Here is an 18,564-nt window from a genome sequence, read left to right on the forward strand (position 1 = left end):
GTGGGATCATGCAATGTTTTCCCTTTTGTATCTGGCTCATTTACTTCGTGGTCAAGGTCCCCTCGTGTTACAGCGTATGTGAGACGTCACTTCTTTTTATGGCTGAATGGTACTCTATCACAATTTGTTTATCCACTTACCTGTGGATGGACACGGTGGATTCCGCCTTTTGGCCGCTGTGAATAATGCTGCTTGAATCTGAGTTCACATGTTTGAGTTTCTGCTCTTTGGGGTGTGTACCTAGGAGTGGAATTCATTTTCTTCCCGTAGCTGTAGGCCTCCATTGCTCTTCTTTCTCTGGTTTCCCAAGGTGGAAGCTTAGGTGATCGGCTTCAGGTCTTTCTTCTTTTCTGATATATTCACTTAGTGCTATAAATTTCTCTTCAAGTTCTGCGTTTGCTGCATCCCACACATTTCGATGTTACATTTTCATGTCGTTCAAAATAAATTTCTCTTGAGACTTTAACTTCTAGATATCTGAGGGGTATTTATTTTTTGTTTTGTTTAGCTTTCTGTTATTGATTTCTGGTTTAATTTCAATATGTGTAAGAACATACTTTATATGATTTCTAACCTTTTAAGTCTGTTTAAGTGTATTTTTATGGCCCAGAATGTGGTCTACATAGATGAATGTGGGCGAGAGAAGAATGTATTATATATTCAGCTGTTGTTGGATGGAGTTTTCTATAAATATCAGATCAAGTTGATTGATAATACTGTTCAGGTCATGTTTCCGTATTGATTTTCTGTGTGCTCGATCTGTCAGTTACTAACAGTGTTGTTGAAGTCTCCAACTGTAATAGTGGATTTGTCTCTTTTTTCATTTTTCAGTTTTTGCTTCACGTATTTTGATACTTTCTCGTGAGGTGCATACATGTTCCAGAGTGTTACATCTTCTTGGAGAACTACCTCTTCTTAACATTTAATGACCCTCTTTATCCCTGATTATCAGACAAATTCTGCTTTGTTTGAAATTAATATAATTATTCCAGCTTTCTTTTGGTTAGTGTTAGCATAGTATACTTTTTGATCCCTTTATTTTGAATGTATCTTACTCTTTATATTTAAAATTAGTTGCTTGTAGATAACAACTATGTCTACATGTTGGATGTTGTTTTGTTCTGTCCACTGTGACAGTCTCTCTCTTTTGTTGTGTTGAGACCATTCACATCTGAAGTGATGATTGATATAGTTGGATTAATATCTTCCATGTTTGTAACTGTTTTGTATTCATTCCTTTTTTCCACTGTTTCTTTTTAATTGGCCATTTTATATGATTCAACTTTATCTCCTCTCTTAGTAATCGTTTGCTATACTATTACAAAATAACACAAACAGTGTTGTGAAACAACATAATTTATTATCTTAGAGTTCTGGAGAGAAGTTAGAAGTTTGAAATGGGTGTCAGGGGGCTAAACTCAGGATGTTGGCAGGGCTGTGTGCCTTTCTGGAGGCTCTAGGGGAAAATCCTACTCGTGGCGCTCTTCCTCCACCTTCCAAGCCAGCAATAGTGGGTCAAGTTCCTTTTACGTTGCATCATTCTGATCTTCTCTTCTGCCTTTCTCGTCCACATTTAAGGACTCTGATTACATTGGGCCCATCCAGATAGTCTAGGATAATCTCTGTGTTTTAAGGTCAGGTGATTAGCGACCTTAATTCCACCTCCTACCTTAATTCTTGGGATTAGGATGTGGATATTTCTGGGGGACCATTATTCTGCCTACCACATATCATTAACAATTACATACCTTTTTAAAAAAATTTGGTGGTGGCGCTGGAGTTTTCAATATACATTATAACCTAACCTGAGTCTGCCTTAACTGTATATTGCTTGACGTGTTGTACAGGTACCTTACTAATAAAGTAGTCCCGATTTCTCCTTCCCATCCTTGTGACATTACTGTTATTCATTCACTTACCAGTATGTTACGATCATCCAACACATTGTTATTCTATTACTTAAATAGTTAGTAGTTTTTTAGATCAGTGAAAACAAGAGACAGAGAAGATTTTTATTGTCATTTCATTTATTTCTTCTCTGATGGTCTTTTTTCTCCCTTTGCAGGGCAGTCAGCTGACAATGAATTCCTCAATTTTTGTTTGTCTGAGGAAGTCTTTATTTGTCCTTCTCTTTTGTAGGATAGTATCAATGGTGTTTTCCCCTCTCTGTGGCTTCTTTCAGTATTTTGTCTGTCTTGATTTTTTCTGAATATGGTATACCTAGGTAGGTTTTGTAGGGTATTTAATCTGTTTGGTGTTCTCTCAGCTTCCTGGGGTCTGGCATTAATTTTGGAAAGTTCATGGCCATTATTACTTTAAGTATTTCTTCCGCTTCCTTTTCTCTCTCTTTTGATAATACATTAATGTACATGTTATACTTGTTGAAAGTGTCCCATAGTTCTTGGATCTTCTGTTTTTTCCATTCTTTTTCCTCTCGGCATTTCAGTTTGGGACATGTCTGTTGACCTATATTCAAGCTTACTGCTTCTTTGGCTGTGTGCAGTCTACTGATCAGCCCACGGAAGGCAGTTCTCACGGCTGTTACAGCGTTCTTGATTTTCGTCACTTCCTCTTGATTCATTTTTAATTCAAGTTTCCGTCTCAGTGTTTACATTATCAATCTGGTCTTGCATGTTTTCTTTTCTTCCATTAGAGCTCTTAACATATTAATTATGGCTATAAAATTCCCTGTCTGAAAATACCTAAACCAGTGTCATCTGAGTCGGGTGTTAACGATTGCAGACTATATTTTCGACCTACATTTTCTCTTGCCTTTTGGTATGCTTTGTATTTTGTTGTTGTTATTGAAAGCCTTGACATGTGTCAGGTAATTGGAACTGATAGAGGTTTGCCTATGTTTAATGGAGCTTCAGGTGCCAGAGACTTCACATTCTTCTAGTGTCCTTGTTTTTTATCTTCCCACTGGACTTTGGGGTTTTCTAATTACAGTACTCTTCCCCAGAGACAGTCTGTGTCTTGCAGCTCTTTCAGCTATAACCCACCTTTACGATATTTGGAGCCCTGTTGGTGGTAAAGCGTGAGGGAGGGTAAGAGTTCTGTAATTTTCTGTTTAAGTGTCAGCCTGTGTCCTTAACAAATGGTATAGCTGTTTCCTCCTGCAACCTATTCCCTTCCATAGCTGCACTTCCCATCCTATTTCCTATAAGCCTTGACCTTTGTTGATTATTATTTTACCCCCTAGGTTAGACTGGGAGGGCAGAAGGGGCACGAGTGGGAGGAGTGTCCTTTCCCAACCATTGTTATGGAGAAGGCTGTGGGCAGGTTTCACAATGATTACTCTTCTCCTCCCTGCCAGAGTCACCAGCGGACCTTTGTGGGATCTTTACCTTCACCTTGAGGACCTGGTGGGGTTCCTGGAGGTAAACCCCACACAAGTGCGCCCTTCTCCCAAGACTGCATCCCTGGAGTTTCTAACTCTTGTGGGTCCAGCAGCTTTTGCTACAGGTAAGCAGAGCTCACCTGTGTGTCTCCAGGTTTTAGGTGGCAGTTCGCCCTGTAACTGCAGTTCTTCCATGGGTCCAAAAGTATCATTAATTTTCAATTTCCCAAGCTTTTCTAGTTGTAAGGATGGGAGTGGGCTTCTAAGCAGAAGTCACCTCTATTCTTTTTTTAAATTTAACTTTTTAAAACTTATTTTTCAGTTAAAGTTGACATACGTTATTATATTAGTTTCAGGCATACAGTACAGTGGTTAGATATCTATATGCCTTACAAAGTGGGAAGAAAGGGGCTTCTATGGAAAGTAACCACACAGGGCGATCAGGTCATAAACTTCTAAGGCTATCATCTTGGCCTAAGCAGCCCTGCCCAGTGTTTCTGTGCCTCTGGGTTCAAATGCCTTTGAAATGCCTCTTTTCAGATCCCTCCTTCTACGACACAATCACCCTCAAGGGAGCAAATAATCACAACTATCCTGTAATCCAATCCTCACATGCCTTCTTTCTCCCAGCTTCCTATAATCTTCCTTGGCCCGCTTAAGTTCAAATGCATGAAAGAAAGTACAGAACTGTATAATTTGAGAACTTGCTCTCCAGCCTATGTTGTCAGTTTGGTGACTGTCAAATAGGGTTCTTTCTATATAATATCATCTGCAAATAATGACAGTTTTATTTCTTCCTTTCCAAGTTGGATGCCTTTCCTTTCTTTTTCTTGTCTGATTGCTGTGACTAGGACTTCCATTACTGTGTTGAATAAAAGTGGTGAAACTGGACATACTGGTCTTGTTCCTGATCTTAAAACTTCTAGCTTTTTACCATTGAGGATGTTAGCTGTGGGTTTGTTGTATGTGGCCTTTATTATGTTGAGATATGTACCCTCTATCTCCACGTTACTGGAAGTTTTTATCATAAAAGGATGCTGGATTTAGTCAAATGCTTTTCCTGTATCTGTTGATATAATCATGTGATTTTTATCCTTCATTTTGTTTCGGTACTGTATCGCGTTAATTGAATTGTGGATATTGAACCAACCTTGCATCCCAGGAATATATCCCACTTGATCATAGTGTATGATCTTTTTACTGTTTTGCTGAATTTGGTTTGCTAACATGTTGTTTAGGATTTTTGCATCTGTGTTCATCAGGGATATTGGCCTATAAATTTTTTTGTAGTGTCTTTGTTGGGTTTTGGTATCAGGGTAATGATGGCCTCGTAAAAATGAGTTTGGGAACCTTCTCACCTCTTCAGTTTTTGGAATAATTTGATAAGGATCAATATTCTTCTTGAATTGTTAGGTGAAATTCACCTGTGAAGCCATTTGGTCTAAGACTTTTGTTTGTTGGATTTTTTTGATTATTGATTTGATTTGATTTTGTTAGTAGTTATTGGTCAGTTCAGATTTTTTGTTTCATCCTGATTCAGTCTTGGAAGATTATATATTTCTAGGAATTTATTCATTTCTTCCAGGTTGTCCAGTTTGTTGGCTTATAATTGTTTCTAGTGTTTTCTTATAATCCTTTGCATTTCTGTGGTGTCAGTTGTCACTTCTTTTTCATTTCTGATTTTATTTGGGCCCTTTTTCTTTTTTTTTGATGAGTGTGGCTAAAAGTTTGTCAATTTTGTTTATCTTTTCAAAGAAGCAGCTCTTGGTTTCATTGATCTTTTCTATTGTGTTTTTAGACTATTTCATTTATTTCCATTCTGACCTTTATAATTTCCTTTCTTCTACTCACTTTGGGCTTTGTTTGTTCTTCTTTTTCTAGTTCTTGTAGGTGTGAGATTAGATAGCTTAAGATTTTTCTTGTTTGTTGAGGTAGGCCTGTATTGCTAAGAATTTCTCTCTTAAAACTACTTTGGCTGTGTCCTACAGATTTTTGGGTTGTTTCATTTTCATTTGTTTCTAGGTACATTTTGATTTATTCCTTGATCTTGTCGTTAACCTATTCATTGTTTAGTAGCAAGTTATTTAGCCCTCATGTGTTTGTGTTTTTGGTTTTCTTCCTGTAATTGATTTCTAGTTTCATGCCGTTGTGATCGGAGAAGATGCTTGATAGCATTTTAATCTTAAATTTATTGATACTTGTTTTGTGTCCTAACATGTGGTCTACCCTGGAAAATGTTCCACATGTAATTGAAAAGCATATATATTCTGTTGCTTTTGGGTAAAATGCTCTAAACATGTCAGTTAAATCCATCTGCTCTAATGTGTCATTTACAGCCACTTTCCTCATGGGTGTTCTGTCCGGATGATCCATCCATTGATGTCAATGGGATGTTAAAGTCCCCTACTACTACTGTATGATCTTTCCCTTTATGTCCATAGGTGCTCCTATGTTGGGTGCATACATGTTTACAAGAGTTATATCCTCTTGTTGGATTGATCCCTTATCAGGCTGACTGACTGTGAGGGATGGCTGTGACTATAGTGGACGAGGTTTTGTGCAGGGGCTGACTACATGGAGCAGGAGTCACTTTAGTGGAGCTCTGGTGCTAGCTGAGTCTTCCCTTGAGGTGTGGTGTTTGTGGAGCTGGTTGGGTGGTGGTCTGGTGTGGTCTGAAGCTGGTCACCGGATGTGTTGCTTCTGGAGTCTCTTGAGAGGGGCTCTGGTGCAGGCCAAGGTCAGCTGCCTCTTGTGCTGGGTTTGGAGCCTGTTGGTAGGAGCTACAAAGTGATTTACAGTTCGTTGCTACTTGTGCTGGGTTTACAGGCACTTGGGAGAGGCTATGCTGAGAACTGAGCCTGGCTCCCACTTATGCCGGGCTTGGGACCCTTTGGTGGGCGCCACGATATGAGCTGAGGCCAGCCACCACTTGTGCCAGGCATGTAGTTCCTTAGTTGAGCTACATTCAGGCCAAGATTGGCCACCGCTTATGCTAGATTTGGGGCCATTTGATGGGAATTACAACGCAAGTTGAGACTGGTTGCCACTTGTATGGGTCATGGGGCTACGTAGCAAGATCTGCCGGGCACTGAGGTCCACCACTGCTTGTTTGGGGTTTGTGGATCCCACCTGAGGAGCGAGGGGTCCCAGCCCCACTCTGGGCTCCCCAACCCAGGGCATCAGTGCTAGGAGGAGGAGTCCCCATAACATCTGGCTAAAAACCAACAGGGATTGTGTCCGAGAAAGACAAGGGGCTGCCAAATACTGAGGCACTTCTCTTAAAAGGACTGCGCACACTCCCTCACAAACCCACTCGCTCTAAGCTCCAGTGCTGGGGCAGCAGCTTAAAAAGTGCCAGGGACATACTAGGAGAACATAAATTGACTAACTTCAGGACAAGGGCTGGAGCAGCAGCAGTCGGGCGACTCTCAAGGGACGAAGTGCTGCCAAGTGCCACTGTTTCCTTGAAGTTCCTCCCACCCAGCCAACCTGGTGTACGTGGGCACCAAATCTGAGCTGTCCATTAACCTAGCTCAGACCCTTCACTCCATCCAGGTGATTCCCTGACACCCCACCCCACCCAACTCTCCCACCTGGCTGCAGACTTTCCCCAAATCTCCTAAAGGTCCACAAACCCCAAACAAGCAGTGGTGGACCTCAGTGCCCGGCAGATCTTGCTACGTAGCCCCATGACCCTTACAAGTGGCAACCAGTCTCAACTTGCGTTGTAATTCCCATCAAATGGCCCCAAATCTAGCATAAGCGGTGGCCAATCTTGGCCTGAATGTAGGATTGAAAACCTATTTGAAAAAATAACGACAGAAAACTTCCTTAACTTGGTGAAGGAAATGGACATACAAGCCCAGGAAGCACAGAGTCCCAAACATGACCCCAAAGAGGCTCACGCCGAGACACATCATAATTAAAATGCCAAAGGTTAAATACAAAGAGAGAATCTTAAAAGCAGCAAGAGAAAAGCAGTTTCCTACAAAGGAGCCCCCATAAGACTGTCAGCTGATTTCTCAACAGAAACTTTGCAGGCAAGAAGAGTGGCAGGAAATATTCCGAGTGATGAAAAGCTACGACATACAACCAAGATTACTCTACCCAGCAAGGCTGTCATTTAGAACTGAAGGACAGATAAGGAGCTTCCTAGCCAAGAAAAAGCTGAAGGAGTTCATCACCACCAAACCAGTATTACAAGGACTCTTAGAGGGACTTCTTTAAGATGGGAGGGGAGTTAAGGATGAGTGAAAGGGGAGGAATTAAGAAAAACAAATTGGTTGTTATACAGTAGTCGTAGGGATGTAGGATATAAGAAATATAGGAATGTAGTCAGTAATATTGTAATAACTAGGTATGGTGCCAGATAGGTACTAGATTTGTCAGGGTGATAGATGGGAATGGGGTAGGGGTCAGGCTGAAAAAGGTGAAGGCATTAAGAAATATAAGCTGATAGTTAATACAGTATGGGGAATATAATCAACAATGTTGTAAAGATCATGTAAGGTGCCAGATGAGCACTGGACTTACCAGGGGGATCACGTCATAGACGGTCATTGCTTGAGCAATGAGCTGTACACCTGAAGCTGAAGTAGAATAATATTGAGTGTCAACTATAATTAAATATATAGGTATATGTAGTCATGGGATGTGGAGTACAGCATAGGGAAGATAGTCGATGGTGTGGTAACAGCTATACAAGATGTCAGAGGGGTAGTAGCTTGGGGATGGGTTATCCCTTTATGAGGGGTTTAAATGTCTAACTAGTACATTGCTTTGTACACTTGAAACTAATAAAATAAATTTTTTTATTTAGAAATACGAAATTAGTACATGTAAGAATTTGTGAAGTTGTCTTTTTTCTGCTGAAACCTGATTTTATTAGTTTGGGTTCGTCCAGAAGCAAATCCTGATATAGAAATTCAAATCCAAGTTTTTTATTTTTGAGGTAAGCCCAGAACATAGCAGTAGAGGAATGAGTGGTGAGAGAGGCAGGGAAGTCAGCTAATAAAAGGTATGTTTTCAAGCCAGATTCCACTGTGGGCAACTAAAGCTTAATCATGCTGGGGAACTCTGGGAGACAGCGTAGAATACAGGTGTCAGAGTTATCCTGGGGCAGGGCGAGGGTATGAGGGAGCAGGGTATGTTTACCAGTCTGTTGTGGGCTGTCTCCAGGAGGTATATACTGCCCATTCTTATGGGCATGCCCTACATGTGGGCAGATGGGCTCCAGAGGCCAGAGATGCAGGTACTGGCAGCTGGAAGAGCAGGGAGCTAAGGCTCAAGAGGATGTCTGCACGACCGTCTGCAATGTTAGTTTCCTGTGTCTTGAGTGAAGAGAAATGAGCTAGGCTAGAAATCGGCCAGTTCTCAGAGCGATTAGGTTTGTCAGCTTTCTTTACCTCTTGAGCTGGTGTTGCATTATTAAAGTTTTCTGAAAAAGGCCCTATATTCTGTTACGTTGTTTGCTGATGGTCTCTTTTTGACAATACCTAGCCTGCTGACTTTGAAATACAAAAGCAACAGTTTAGAACCTAACCCTGGCCTTGTGCTTCTGATAATGGCAGCCTGGGTAACCTAGTTCAAGCCAGTTGATGCTCCTGAAAAGCATGAGAATATACAAGATACTAAAAAATTCTGGGGCTAACATTTAGGAGATTACAAAACTCCAGAGAAGTGAACATCTTGCTGGGGGCCACTCTTGCCCTGGGTATTTGCTATTCATTCTGGTGAAGCAGCTGAGGGGCTGAGCAGTGCGGCTGATAGTTTCACAGGGTGGGGGAACGGAAGCTGGAATCTGGGCGTTGCCTTGGGTGAGAATCTTGGTGAACTAACCATGGTTAATATTGGAATCTTAAAAGGCTGCAGCCTGGAATGCAAGTATGCTGGGAGTATGCCGGCCTCTGCCTGAACTAGGGCCCCACTGAATCATTTCGGGGAGTTTAGCAAACCTCAGATGCTGAGATTGGATTAAGGTGATCTCTGATTCCTGGCAGCCCCAGTCACCTAACGGAGGAGTATACCATCATGTTAAGACTCAAGTTATTCCTGAGATGATTTTTCAAATATAGCGTCTAACACACAATCTAATCCATGTCACCACACATGCCAGGAGACAACGTGAACAAGAACCAACACAGATAGCAGATGAGAGAAGCAGGCATTTAAGTAGACAGACTATAAAATCATGTTTACTGTCTTCATGGACAGAAAAGCGGAACTTAAACATTTCAACAAGGAGCTGCAAGTTACATAAAGAGACAGATGTGAAAAGGAACCAACTAAATACTAGATCTAAAAAGTGTAACAAAGAAATTAAGTATTCAGTTGATTAATAGCAGATTAGAAAGTAATGAACTGAAAGATCAGAAGGAATTTCTCTGAATGAAGTATGAGAGAGAAAAAGGATGGAAAACACTGGAGAGTGTAAGAAATACAGAAGATATACTGAGAAAGCAACACATATTTGATTGGAATCCTAGAAGGAGAGGGGGGAGAATGGAGGAGTAGAAGGAATATGTGAAGATACAATGGCTGAGAATTTTGAAAAGTGATCCACAAAATAATAGATCCTAAGCAGGAAAGGGTTTTTTAAAAAAAGGTTTTCCACTTCTAAATAATAGTCTATGGCTCATTTTTCTTAGAGTGAATTTGCTTGCTTCCTTCCCACTTGCTTCCCATCCTTCCCTCCCCCCCTTCCTCCATCTCTCTCTCTGTTTTTCGTAATTTTAGTGGTTTTCAGTATTCTGCAGATAAGTGTTTTCCTAACACGAAGAATTACACGGTATTGTATCACCTTTATATGATTTATATGCTGGAGTTCCAAAGATTTTGAATGGAAAAAAAATACAACTCCTATTTGGATTGAAATCCATTGACATAGGGAAAAACAATAAGGTAACTTTTCCAGATCGACAGGAATGATTCTATAAAGCAGGAATTTCGGGCATTTAGGGGACAGTTCCCCCTACCAGCACCCTTCAGTCATGGTCACGTTTACTTCCTATTCCGTCTTCCCTGGACAATTAGTAAGGAAGACTTACTCAGGAATGGCAATATGCCTAGGGTGCAAATACCCTTTTTAGAGTATAAGGGAGAGCGAGTAATAATTATGAGTAATAATTCTGGAGACCTGGACATGTGGTCGTTCTAGGGAATCCTGACGGAACGATTTCTCATATCTTTGGTCTCGTGGGAAACATAAATTTATGTTTTTTAAAAAAATCACTGGATGACTTCTCATTTTTTAAAGAATGGCAAGCAAGAAGTCATCGGTCTCTTCCTTGCCAGGTAATAGAATGAAATGGTTAAGGACTTAGGTCTGACCTCAAATGACTGAGATTCAGCTCTCAGCTTCTCCCCTGTGAGCTGTGTGTCCATAAAAAAAGTTACTTAATTTCTGTGAAATCAAGAGGAAAAAAGATAAGCCTTGTTTCTTCCCTCTCTATTTTACACCTTGGACTAGTATTTCGTTCTTTTGTTGTTGTTGTTAGTCTTAATTTGCATTCTTGACTAATGTACAGAAGCTACTTTATCAGCGTGTTATGCCCCCGAGAAACTCATGACATACTGGCCGAATAAAATACTCAGTAGCCGTGGTTTAAGAGTAGGCCGCACTGCCAGTATTTTCTTTGGGTCTTAGGACCAAGCTGGCTGCAGACGGCCAGGTTGACTATGGGTCACTTTGTTCCTATTGGCTGTGCTTAAAGCCATTTCAGTTGCTCAGTTATTTGGTAGCTCAGAACACTATCTTCTTTCTTACTTATTTCATCTCATCTGATGATGGACTTGGGATTTAATCCCCCTTTTATGGGCAGAAGGAGAGAAGAGATAATAGTTTTCATAGCTTTGGGTTGTAAGTGGTTACGTACTGTTGCTTTTAGGCACCTCTGTCAGGAGTTGTAGTCAAGGCTGGCTGATCAACAGCTTTTGCAGTTTTGGAATTTGAACTTATTTCGGTGGGGGACATGCCACCACTCTTGTTTGTCCTCTCTCTTTCCTTACTTATCTGTTTGGCTTCTGAATACATTTGATTTTTTGACCCCTATGTTGACACAATATGGGCTGTTTTGTTGGAACTGAGAAAAAGACAGCTGCAGTCAGGGTATTTCCTGAGCATGCCTGGCAAAATTGAGTGGACACATGGGGTCAGAAATTATTAAAATATAACAGATCTTAATAAAGTAGGTTAAATATATATAGTAGAATATATAGTTAGAAATATCTTGAATGTAATGATTCCATGAAGTAAATGTTTATTGTGCAGGCTCTTATGAGACCATGGTCATTTTCTCTTTATTGGCTTCTCCAGGTCTTAACTTTCTACCTGGTCAGTTGGTCAGAGAGGGTATTAAAGACTAATGGTCAGTCTCTACCAGCCCATATTCTCTGACCAAGTAGGTGTCCTAAGTTTGGTTATTTTAGGTGCTTTGTCATGTTGTCTGTCCTTTTAGTTTCCTTTTCTTTAGTGTTTAATTAAATTTGCTTCTTTCTCCCATCAACATTACCATGTGGTTTTCCTCTGCATTTGAGATATAAAATATAGACACTACATGTGTTTCTGTTCTGAGGTTTTTCTTATAGAGAGGAGATTCATAAATAGCAGAGGTATGTCAAAGGATTATTTCCAGGGAGCATACGATGTCAGGAATTTGCTCTGAGCCTTTCCTAGTTCAATAATCTCTTATTTGCAATTATGAAACACGTCGGTGGCAGTGTTTTTTTCTAGCCTTACAGGGTAGATAAGGAATGAGAAAGAATGGTGTGTATTTTTGTGTTGTCATCACCTGGTAATTTCACAGGCGTGTTTATGAAGGACACTATGGGAAATCAGTACTAGCACTCACGTGACTGTAGCTGAGTTGAAATCCGAATGTGTTTTATGGAAAAAGCTAACAAATGTGTGCTGGTTGACAATGTGGAACAGAGAGCACTGACGAGAAAATAGCCAGAAACTGCTGAAAGGTAAATACTTAACATTTAAAGACAGACATTTTAAACTTAAATATTAGGAAAACTATTTTGTACTAAAGGAAAATGAAAGCTGTCCTGTTTAGTTAAATAGAATTGTCTCATTAGTCGAATAGTTGTTCAGTGTTCAAATTTTCTTACATTTTTGAGAAATTAATGAAATTAAAATATTCTTTCCTTCTAGTGTGCTAAAATCCTCTTCTGAGATTGAAAGAAAAAGCCATGATATTTTATTCAAAGCCTTAACGTATTTAATCCTCCAAATTTGTTCTTATATTCTTAAGTTAGGAAGTTTTTTCCTAAGAAAGTTTTTACCTTGGTTATTAAAGAAATAAATATTCTTTGTAGAAAATGTTCTAAATAAGAAAATTAACCAGAAAATTATCTATAATGTCTCTAAGTCTACTAAATTTATTTTTTGATAATTGCCAATAGCAGCATAACATTTTATAGTTAATGCAGATAAATTAAACATAAGTAGTAGAATTTATAGTAAAAGATTAATATTGGTGGGATTTTAGATGGTTTTTAATTTTTAACTTTTTGCTCCTCTATATTTTCTGATTTTCTTTTTAGCATCATAGCAGAGCTTAAAATACTAAGCCCCAGCACCTTGCAGGGTATAAGGCATATAAAGCTCCTACTGTGTTTTAAGCATTAGTCTTTTCTTTAGGGTTATTGAATGATTTTCAGAAGAAAAATGTTGGATTGTTTAGTACATTTAATAGGCTATGACTGGAAGATTGATGGAATGATTTAAAGTATCTGTAGTGACATTGCGTAACAAGCATTGTCTTGGTGAACTTGACATAATTTAACTCCTTTATGGAGCATAATTTTGTAGCTGGTGTGTACTGCATTGTTAACAGAAGATGACTATGAAAGCATCTAAAAATGGGTCTTCTTAGCTGAAACTATTGTGCTATTGAGAAATATACATCACTCTAATCTGATAATGATGTTGGAATTTTAATTGAGATCTCATGAGATATTAGATTTTTGTGACCTAAGTAGTGTGCCTCAAAGCATTTTTGAAATAACAGTAGCAATAATAACTTTGGTTTTGAGGTATGTGTGTACTATAGGCAAATTATTTATTGGGATAGATCCAGTGCATGTATCTGGGAAGTATTCTTCTGCGATCATTAACTGTACTTCTTCACAATCTGAGTGTTGGCATTTCATTTTCCAGCTACAGCATTCAGTCTTTCCTGCGCACTCTCTCTGGTAACATAACTAACAATTGCTCAGCCACACCAGGGCTTTTGATCCACTGGCCCATCCATATTTTTTTATCCACATCCTCAGTTTCTCCTCACCTGGCTTAGATCTGTGGTCTGTCATTCTGATCACCACATTGCATTACCTCTGTCATTTTTCTTCTGAACCTCCCTGGCAAAACCCTGACTGTCAGCTTACAAGGCACCTGTCCCTGAGCAACTACCAGACCAAGACTAAAGAAAACATAAAACCATACTGCTTTACTTCACTGAAAACACATGTACTTAGCTTATTAGCCTTTTAGTCATTTACCTTTTGAAAAATATATTACAGTGCTATCTAACTGCTGAAGTTTTGGCTTAACTAGTCAAGTTTATGATTGAAAGAATTTGTTCACTAGTTGTTTTGTATTAACTAACTTTAAAAGTTTGCTTTGACCCTCCTTTTGAAAGTCTTTCAGCCTTGTGTATTGAAGTTACAGATAACTATAACATTCAAAACTAACTACTTTTCAAAACCTCCAACACCCAAATTTATAGCCTAGTATGCTAGTACTAGAAAACACAAACCACAAACTATGAATTTAGAAAAAAAATAACTGAATAAACCCAACAAAAGAAGGAAACAATAACAACTCAGATTTAATAGAAAATGAAGATGAAACAAGATAACAAAAGCATAAAATTGGTTCTTTAAAAGCTCAATAAAGCACGGGCAAGACTAATCAAGAAGAAGAAAGCAGAAATACTGAAAAAGAAAAAGGGGGCATAAATATAGATGTAGCTTAATAATAAAAGTATTATTCATAAACTTAGGTGAAATGGATAAAATCCTATAATATAAATGCACAACAGTAATCAGAAAATCAGGAAACCTGGATGGCTTTATAATCCTTTTGAATATTAAATCATTGCAAAAACATTTCTAGATTTTACCAGTGAGTCCTATCAGCCATTTGAGGAACAGATGATTTCTGTTTTGTATGACTGCCTCCAAAGAACAGAAAAAGAGGAAACATTCCCTTCACTTTCTGAGACTATTATCACCCTGATATCAAAACAAGGACAGCATACGGAAGAAATATTAAAGACAAGCTCAGAGAGATTACAGAAATCTTAAAGAAAACCTTAAAACTGAAACCAGCATTTTAAAAACCAAATACATCATGGGGCTGGCCCAGTGGCTCAGGTGATTGGAGGGCGGTGCTCCTAACACGCCAAGGTCGCTGGTTTGATTCCCACATGGGCCAGTGAGCTGTGCCCTGTACAGGGAAGACTGTGAACAACAGGCTCTCCCTAGAGCCTGTGAGCCGTGAGCAGCTGGAGGTTGGCGTGGGCTGCTGCGGGCTGGCGACAGACTGCCCCAGGCTCATAAGACCAGCATGGGCCAGAGAGCTGTGTCCTACACAACTAGACTGAGAAACAACGGCTTGAACCGGATGGGGGGCGCGGGGCGGAAGAAGGGGAAAGGGAAAAAAACTAAAAACAAATACATCATGAACAAGTTGTATTTGCTTCAAGAATACAAGACTGGTTCAATATTTGAAAACCTACTACTATAATCCACTACCTTAAAAATATTAAGGGAAATATATAGTTTGATTAGTAGAGACAAAGAATTTATTAAAATTCAACCCAATTCTTAGCAAACTAGGAATAGGGAAATCCTTAACCTGACAAAGAACATCTTCAAAAATCTTACAGCAAAAATGATAATGGCAAAATGATAAAATCATTTTTTGGAAAATAAGGAACAAGACAAGGATGCCATATTACTACTTATTAGTCAATTATGTGTCAATCATACTCCTACTTTGGAATTATGCATCAGTTCTTTCCTCCGCCTAGAATACTGTCATACTAGCTAACTTCACCTCTGCTGAGTCTTTGCTCAAATATCACCTTCTCAGTGAGGTTCTATCTAGACTTCCTTATTTAAAACTGCAACTCAACCACCAAACACTAGCACATCTTCTCAACTGTGTGCAACTTACCCACTTTCTTACATACTACATAATTCCTTATCCGTTACGTTGATTATTCATCGCCCATCTTCCGCTACTAGAATGTAAGTTTCATCAGAGCAAGAGCTTTTGTCTGTTCTATTTCCTGCAGTATCCCCTGAGCTTTTAACAAAACCCGGCACATAGCAAACACTTAATAAATATTTGTTGAAATTAATGAAAAAAATCACTAATACAGCTATCGGTATGCTTGCAGAATGCTGGCAATTTCTAAACAACTGTATTGCTATCCTGTTTGAGCCACGCACGACCGTAATGCTTGCAATGTATGCATGGAGGTCGTGTCTACCTCAGTTCAAACCAGTCAGAGAACCAGGTAGAACAATAGCCAAACTTATTACTAGAAAAGGTACAAGGAAACAGCAGGCTCTCACTGTCCAATTGCACAAATAAAGGGCTTGATAAAAACAGGAGATTACTTTCCATTTTTGCCACCGCATGATCTTAGGTTCAGTCTTGGCTCCTAGCACATAAGGGCAAAATGAAAGCTTTCTCCTCCTGACCGCATCCGAAGGATCTGGGCAGCTCTGTCCAGATTCTTCACAGAACACCCCTGGCTCCTCTCCATGAGAGCTCCATAGCAAGACGCCTTGTTTCTGGACTGAAAAATGTATTACACTATTAATCTCAATAGGCCTATCAGGTAAATATTGTTATTTTCCTCAAGCCATATTATGAGATTCTTTAGAGAATATTTTTTTATGTAGTGAATCATTATACTAAATTAAGGAACCTATAAAAACAAGAGAAACTTACAAAATCAGGTCATTTATATAATTAATCACAACAATCTTCAGAAGCAACAAAGGCACTCAGTTTTCAGACAGGTCAAGAAGTTAACACCTAAATCTGAAGAAAGTGCAAAGCAATCAGATGCCTGTTATTTAATAAAGTAACAGCTCTTAATTGCTTAAGAAATTAAAACATCCAAACAAAACCAACTGCTGAAAATTTAATCTGTGCAAATAAATAATGAGTTCAGCATCTACACAAGAAAGTCTTTTTGCTTCGTACTGTTTGCTATTCCTTAAGCAGCTATTTTTAAGTTGCTTATTTTCATAACATATTTTAAGATCCTTGGGTTAAGAAAGTCTTACAATTTTACAATTGGAAGGGACCTTAGGTGTACCAGCATGACACATGTAGTACTTGTATTTTCCACATTAAAAGTTAGAACATGAAAAAATTTACCAAACGGAAAGCAATCCAGAACAAAGGTGAAGCACTATCCATTAACAGGGGTAAATGAATAAGTCAGCTGTTTTGCTGCCATTGGTTTTCTGAGCACTAACGCCTTGGCTGGTGGTTTTAATTATTGAACCCTTTCATTTTTAATTCAGTGCTATCCGTACGTCTTCTTTCTTAATCGTTGTTAATGGTAGATCTAGGGGTCTTGAGTAAATAGATCCAACGTGGTGGTTTGGGAAATAGTGACTGTGAACTTGGTGGATGATTTCCAGGTGTCCGGAAGTGTCTGACACATCTGTCCTTCTCTTTCAGGAAACTGAAAATGGCCCTTCAGCTATGCTAGGTCTATAATGGGAAGCATCACAGTTCGATATTTTTGTTATGGATGCCTTTTTACATCTGCTACCTGGACGGTTTTGCTTTTTGTTTATTTCAACTTCAGTGAAGTGACTCAGCCACTTAAGAATGTGCCCATCAAGGGGTCTGGGCCCCATGGACCATTCCCCAAAAAATTCTATCCCCGTTTCACTCGAGGGCCAAGTCGAATATTAGAATCACAGTTCAAAGCAAACAAAATTGATGATGTGATAGATAATCATATCGAAGATACAGAAAAAGGCAACTTGAAATTCTCTTCTGAATTGGGTAAGTGTACTTAAGTTTTGCTAGCAGCATGTCAAAATGTTTAATCATTGTAAGTTAGTTTAATTATTCTTTAAATCATTTATTTTTTAATTATTCTTTAAATCTAATCATGAGATTAGAAATGTGTCATTTTTCCCCACTGATTTATTTTGTTCATGACTTAGCTGAGGTCCTTATAATTTTTGGAGACTCGGTGGGGAGTTATGTTGTAGTATGTCCAATTCTGACTTCAGTATTTTATGAGGATTTGGGAGAAACTACTAAGGTCCAGAGTAGAAAAACAATGACAATTAAGTGGCTGGAAAGACAGTGGAACCTATTGGGGAAATTTTAATTGCTATCATTATTTAATAAGGGAAAGAAATGGTTGAAAGAGCACTTGACTCTAACATATTTTGAAAGTCACAGAGCTAATTAAAACAACATAAACCACTGGGTGTAGAAATAAGTTGAGATTACTTATAGCTAATATTTCTACTTATAAGATTATTGAGGTTCTGGAATATGTTTCCTAAATGTAGGAGTTTATAAAATCTGAGTATAAAATGGGGACTTTTTCTTCAGAAATTATATTCTGTTCAATTTGGTAACAAGAATCTACTGTATGTGTCTTTGAATATTACAATTCTAGAATACTGGTTTTAGCAAACATTAAGGGATAAATGAGCCATTTTGGTATTCATGTAAAAAACATCCAAACCTGTCGGGAATTTTTATGAGTTTATTTGAGCCAAAATGACCACAATTGCCAGAAGGCAAAATCGCAATAAATTGAGGAAATGCTCCAGAGAATGGCAGTTTTACAGCTTATTTTATACATTAGAGTCAAAGGAGGAGACATAAATCCATTGGTGTAGATTAAGGGGGCAGAAAACAAAGTGGGGAAAATCTGGTACTAGATAAAAAGTGAAAGGGAGAGACACATACTTATTTTACATTGGTGGGCACAGGACAATTAATAATTAACATTTACAACACTTAAGAGATGGTATTCAGGGAACAAGATAACAATGAGGAGTTCTGGGGTCTCCTGCTCTGGTGCATTGGGTGTGCCCTCAGGGGTCTTGAAAAGGAGATGACTGACATTCCAAGAATATGTTATCTCAGATGCAAAAAGATGACAGGCTCAGGCTCACTTAAAGACTGACCTTTGGACGTTACTACCTGCTGTGAT

General features: G+C 38.9%; 1 protein-coding gene across 5 annotated transcripts in view; it reads left to right on the forward strand.

The window, feature by feature from the left end:
- GALNT11 (polypeptide N-acetylgalactosaminyltransferase 11) overlaps positions 1–18,564 on the forward strand; it is a 48,934-nt gene that overhangs the window by 6,404 nt on the left and 23,966 nt on the right. For 3 of the 5 annotated variants that reach the window (XM_081038099.1, XM_081038095.1, XM_081038098.1), the window contains exon 2: positions 17,058–17,390. In XM_081038099.1, the coding sequence (XP_080894225.1) occupies positions 17,096–17,390 (295 nt within the window). In that variant the 5' untranslated portion in view covers positions 17,058–17,095. Of the gene's footprint in view, positions 1–3,316; positions 3,466–11,905; positions 12,308–17,057; positions 17,391–18,564 lie in introns of those variants that run through there. The other 2 variants (XM_081038096.1, XM_081038097.1) reach the window with 2 other exon arrangements.

The sequence above is a fragment of the Rhinolophus hipposideros genome (genome assembly GCF_964194185.1).
Source record: "Rhinolophus hipposideros genome assembly, chromosome: 25".
NCBI lineage: Eukaryota > Metazoa > Chordata > Mammalia > Chiroptera > Rhinolophidae > Rhinolophus > Rhinolophus hipposideros.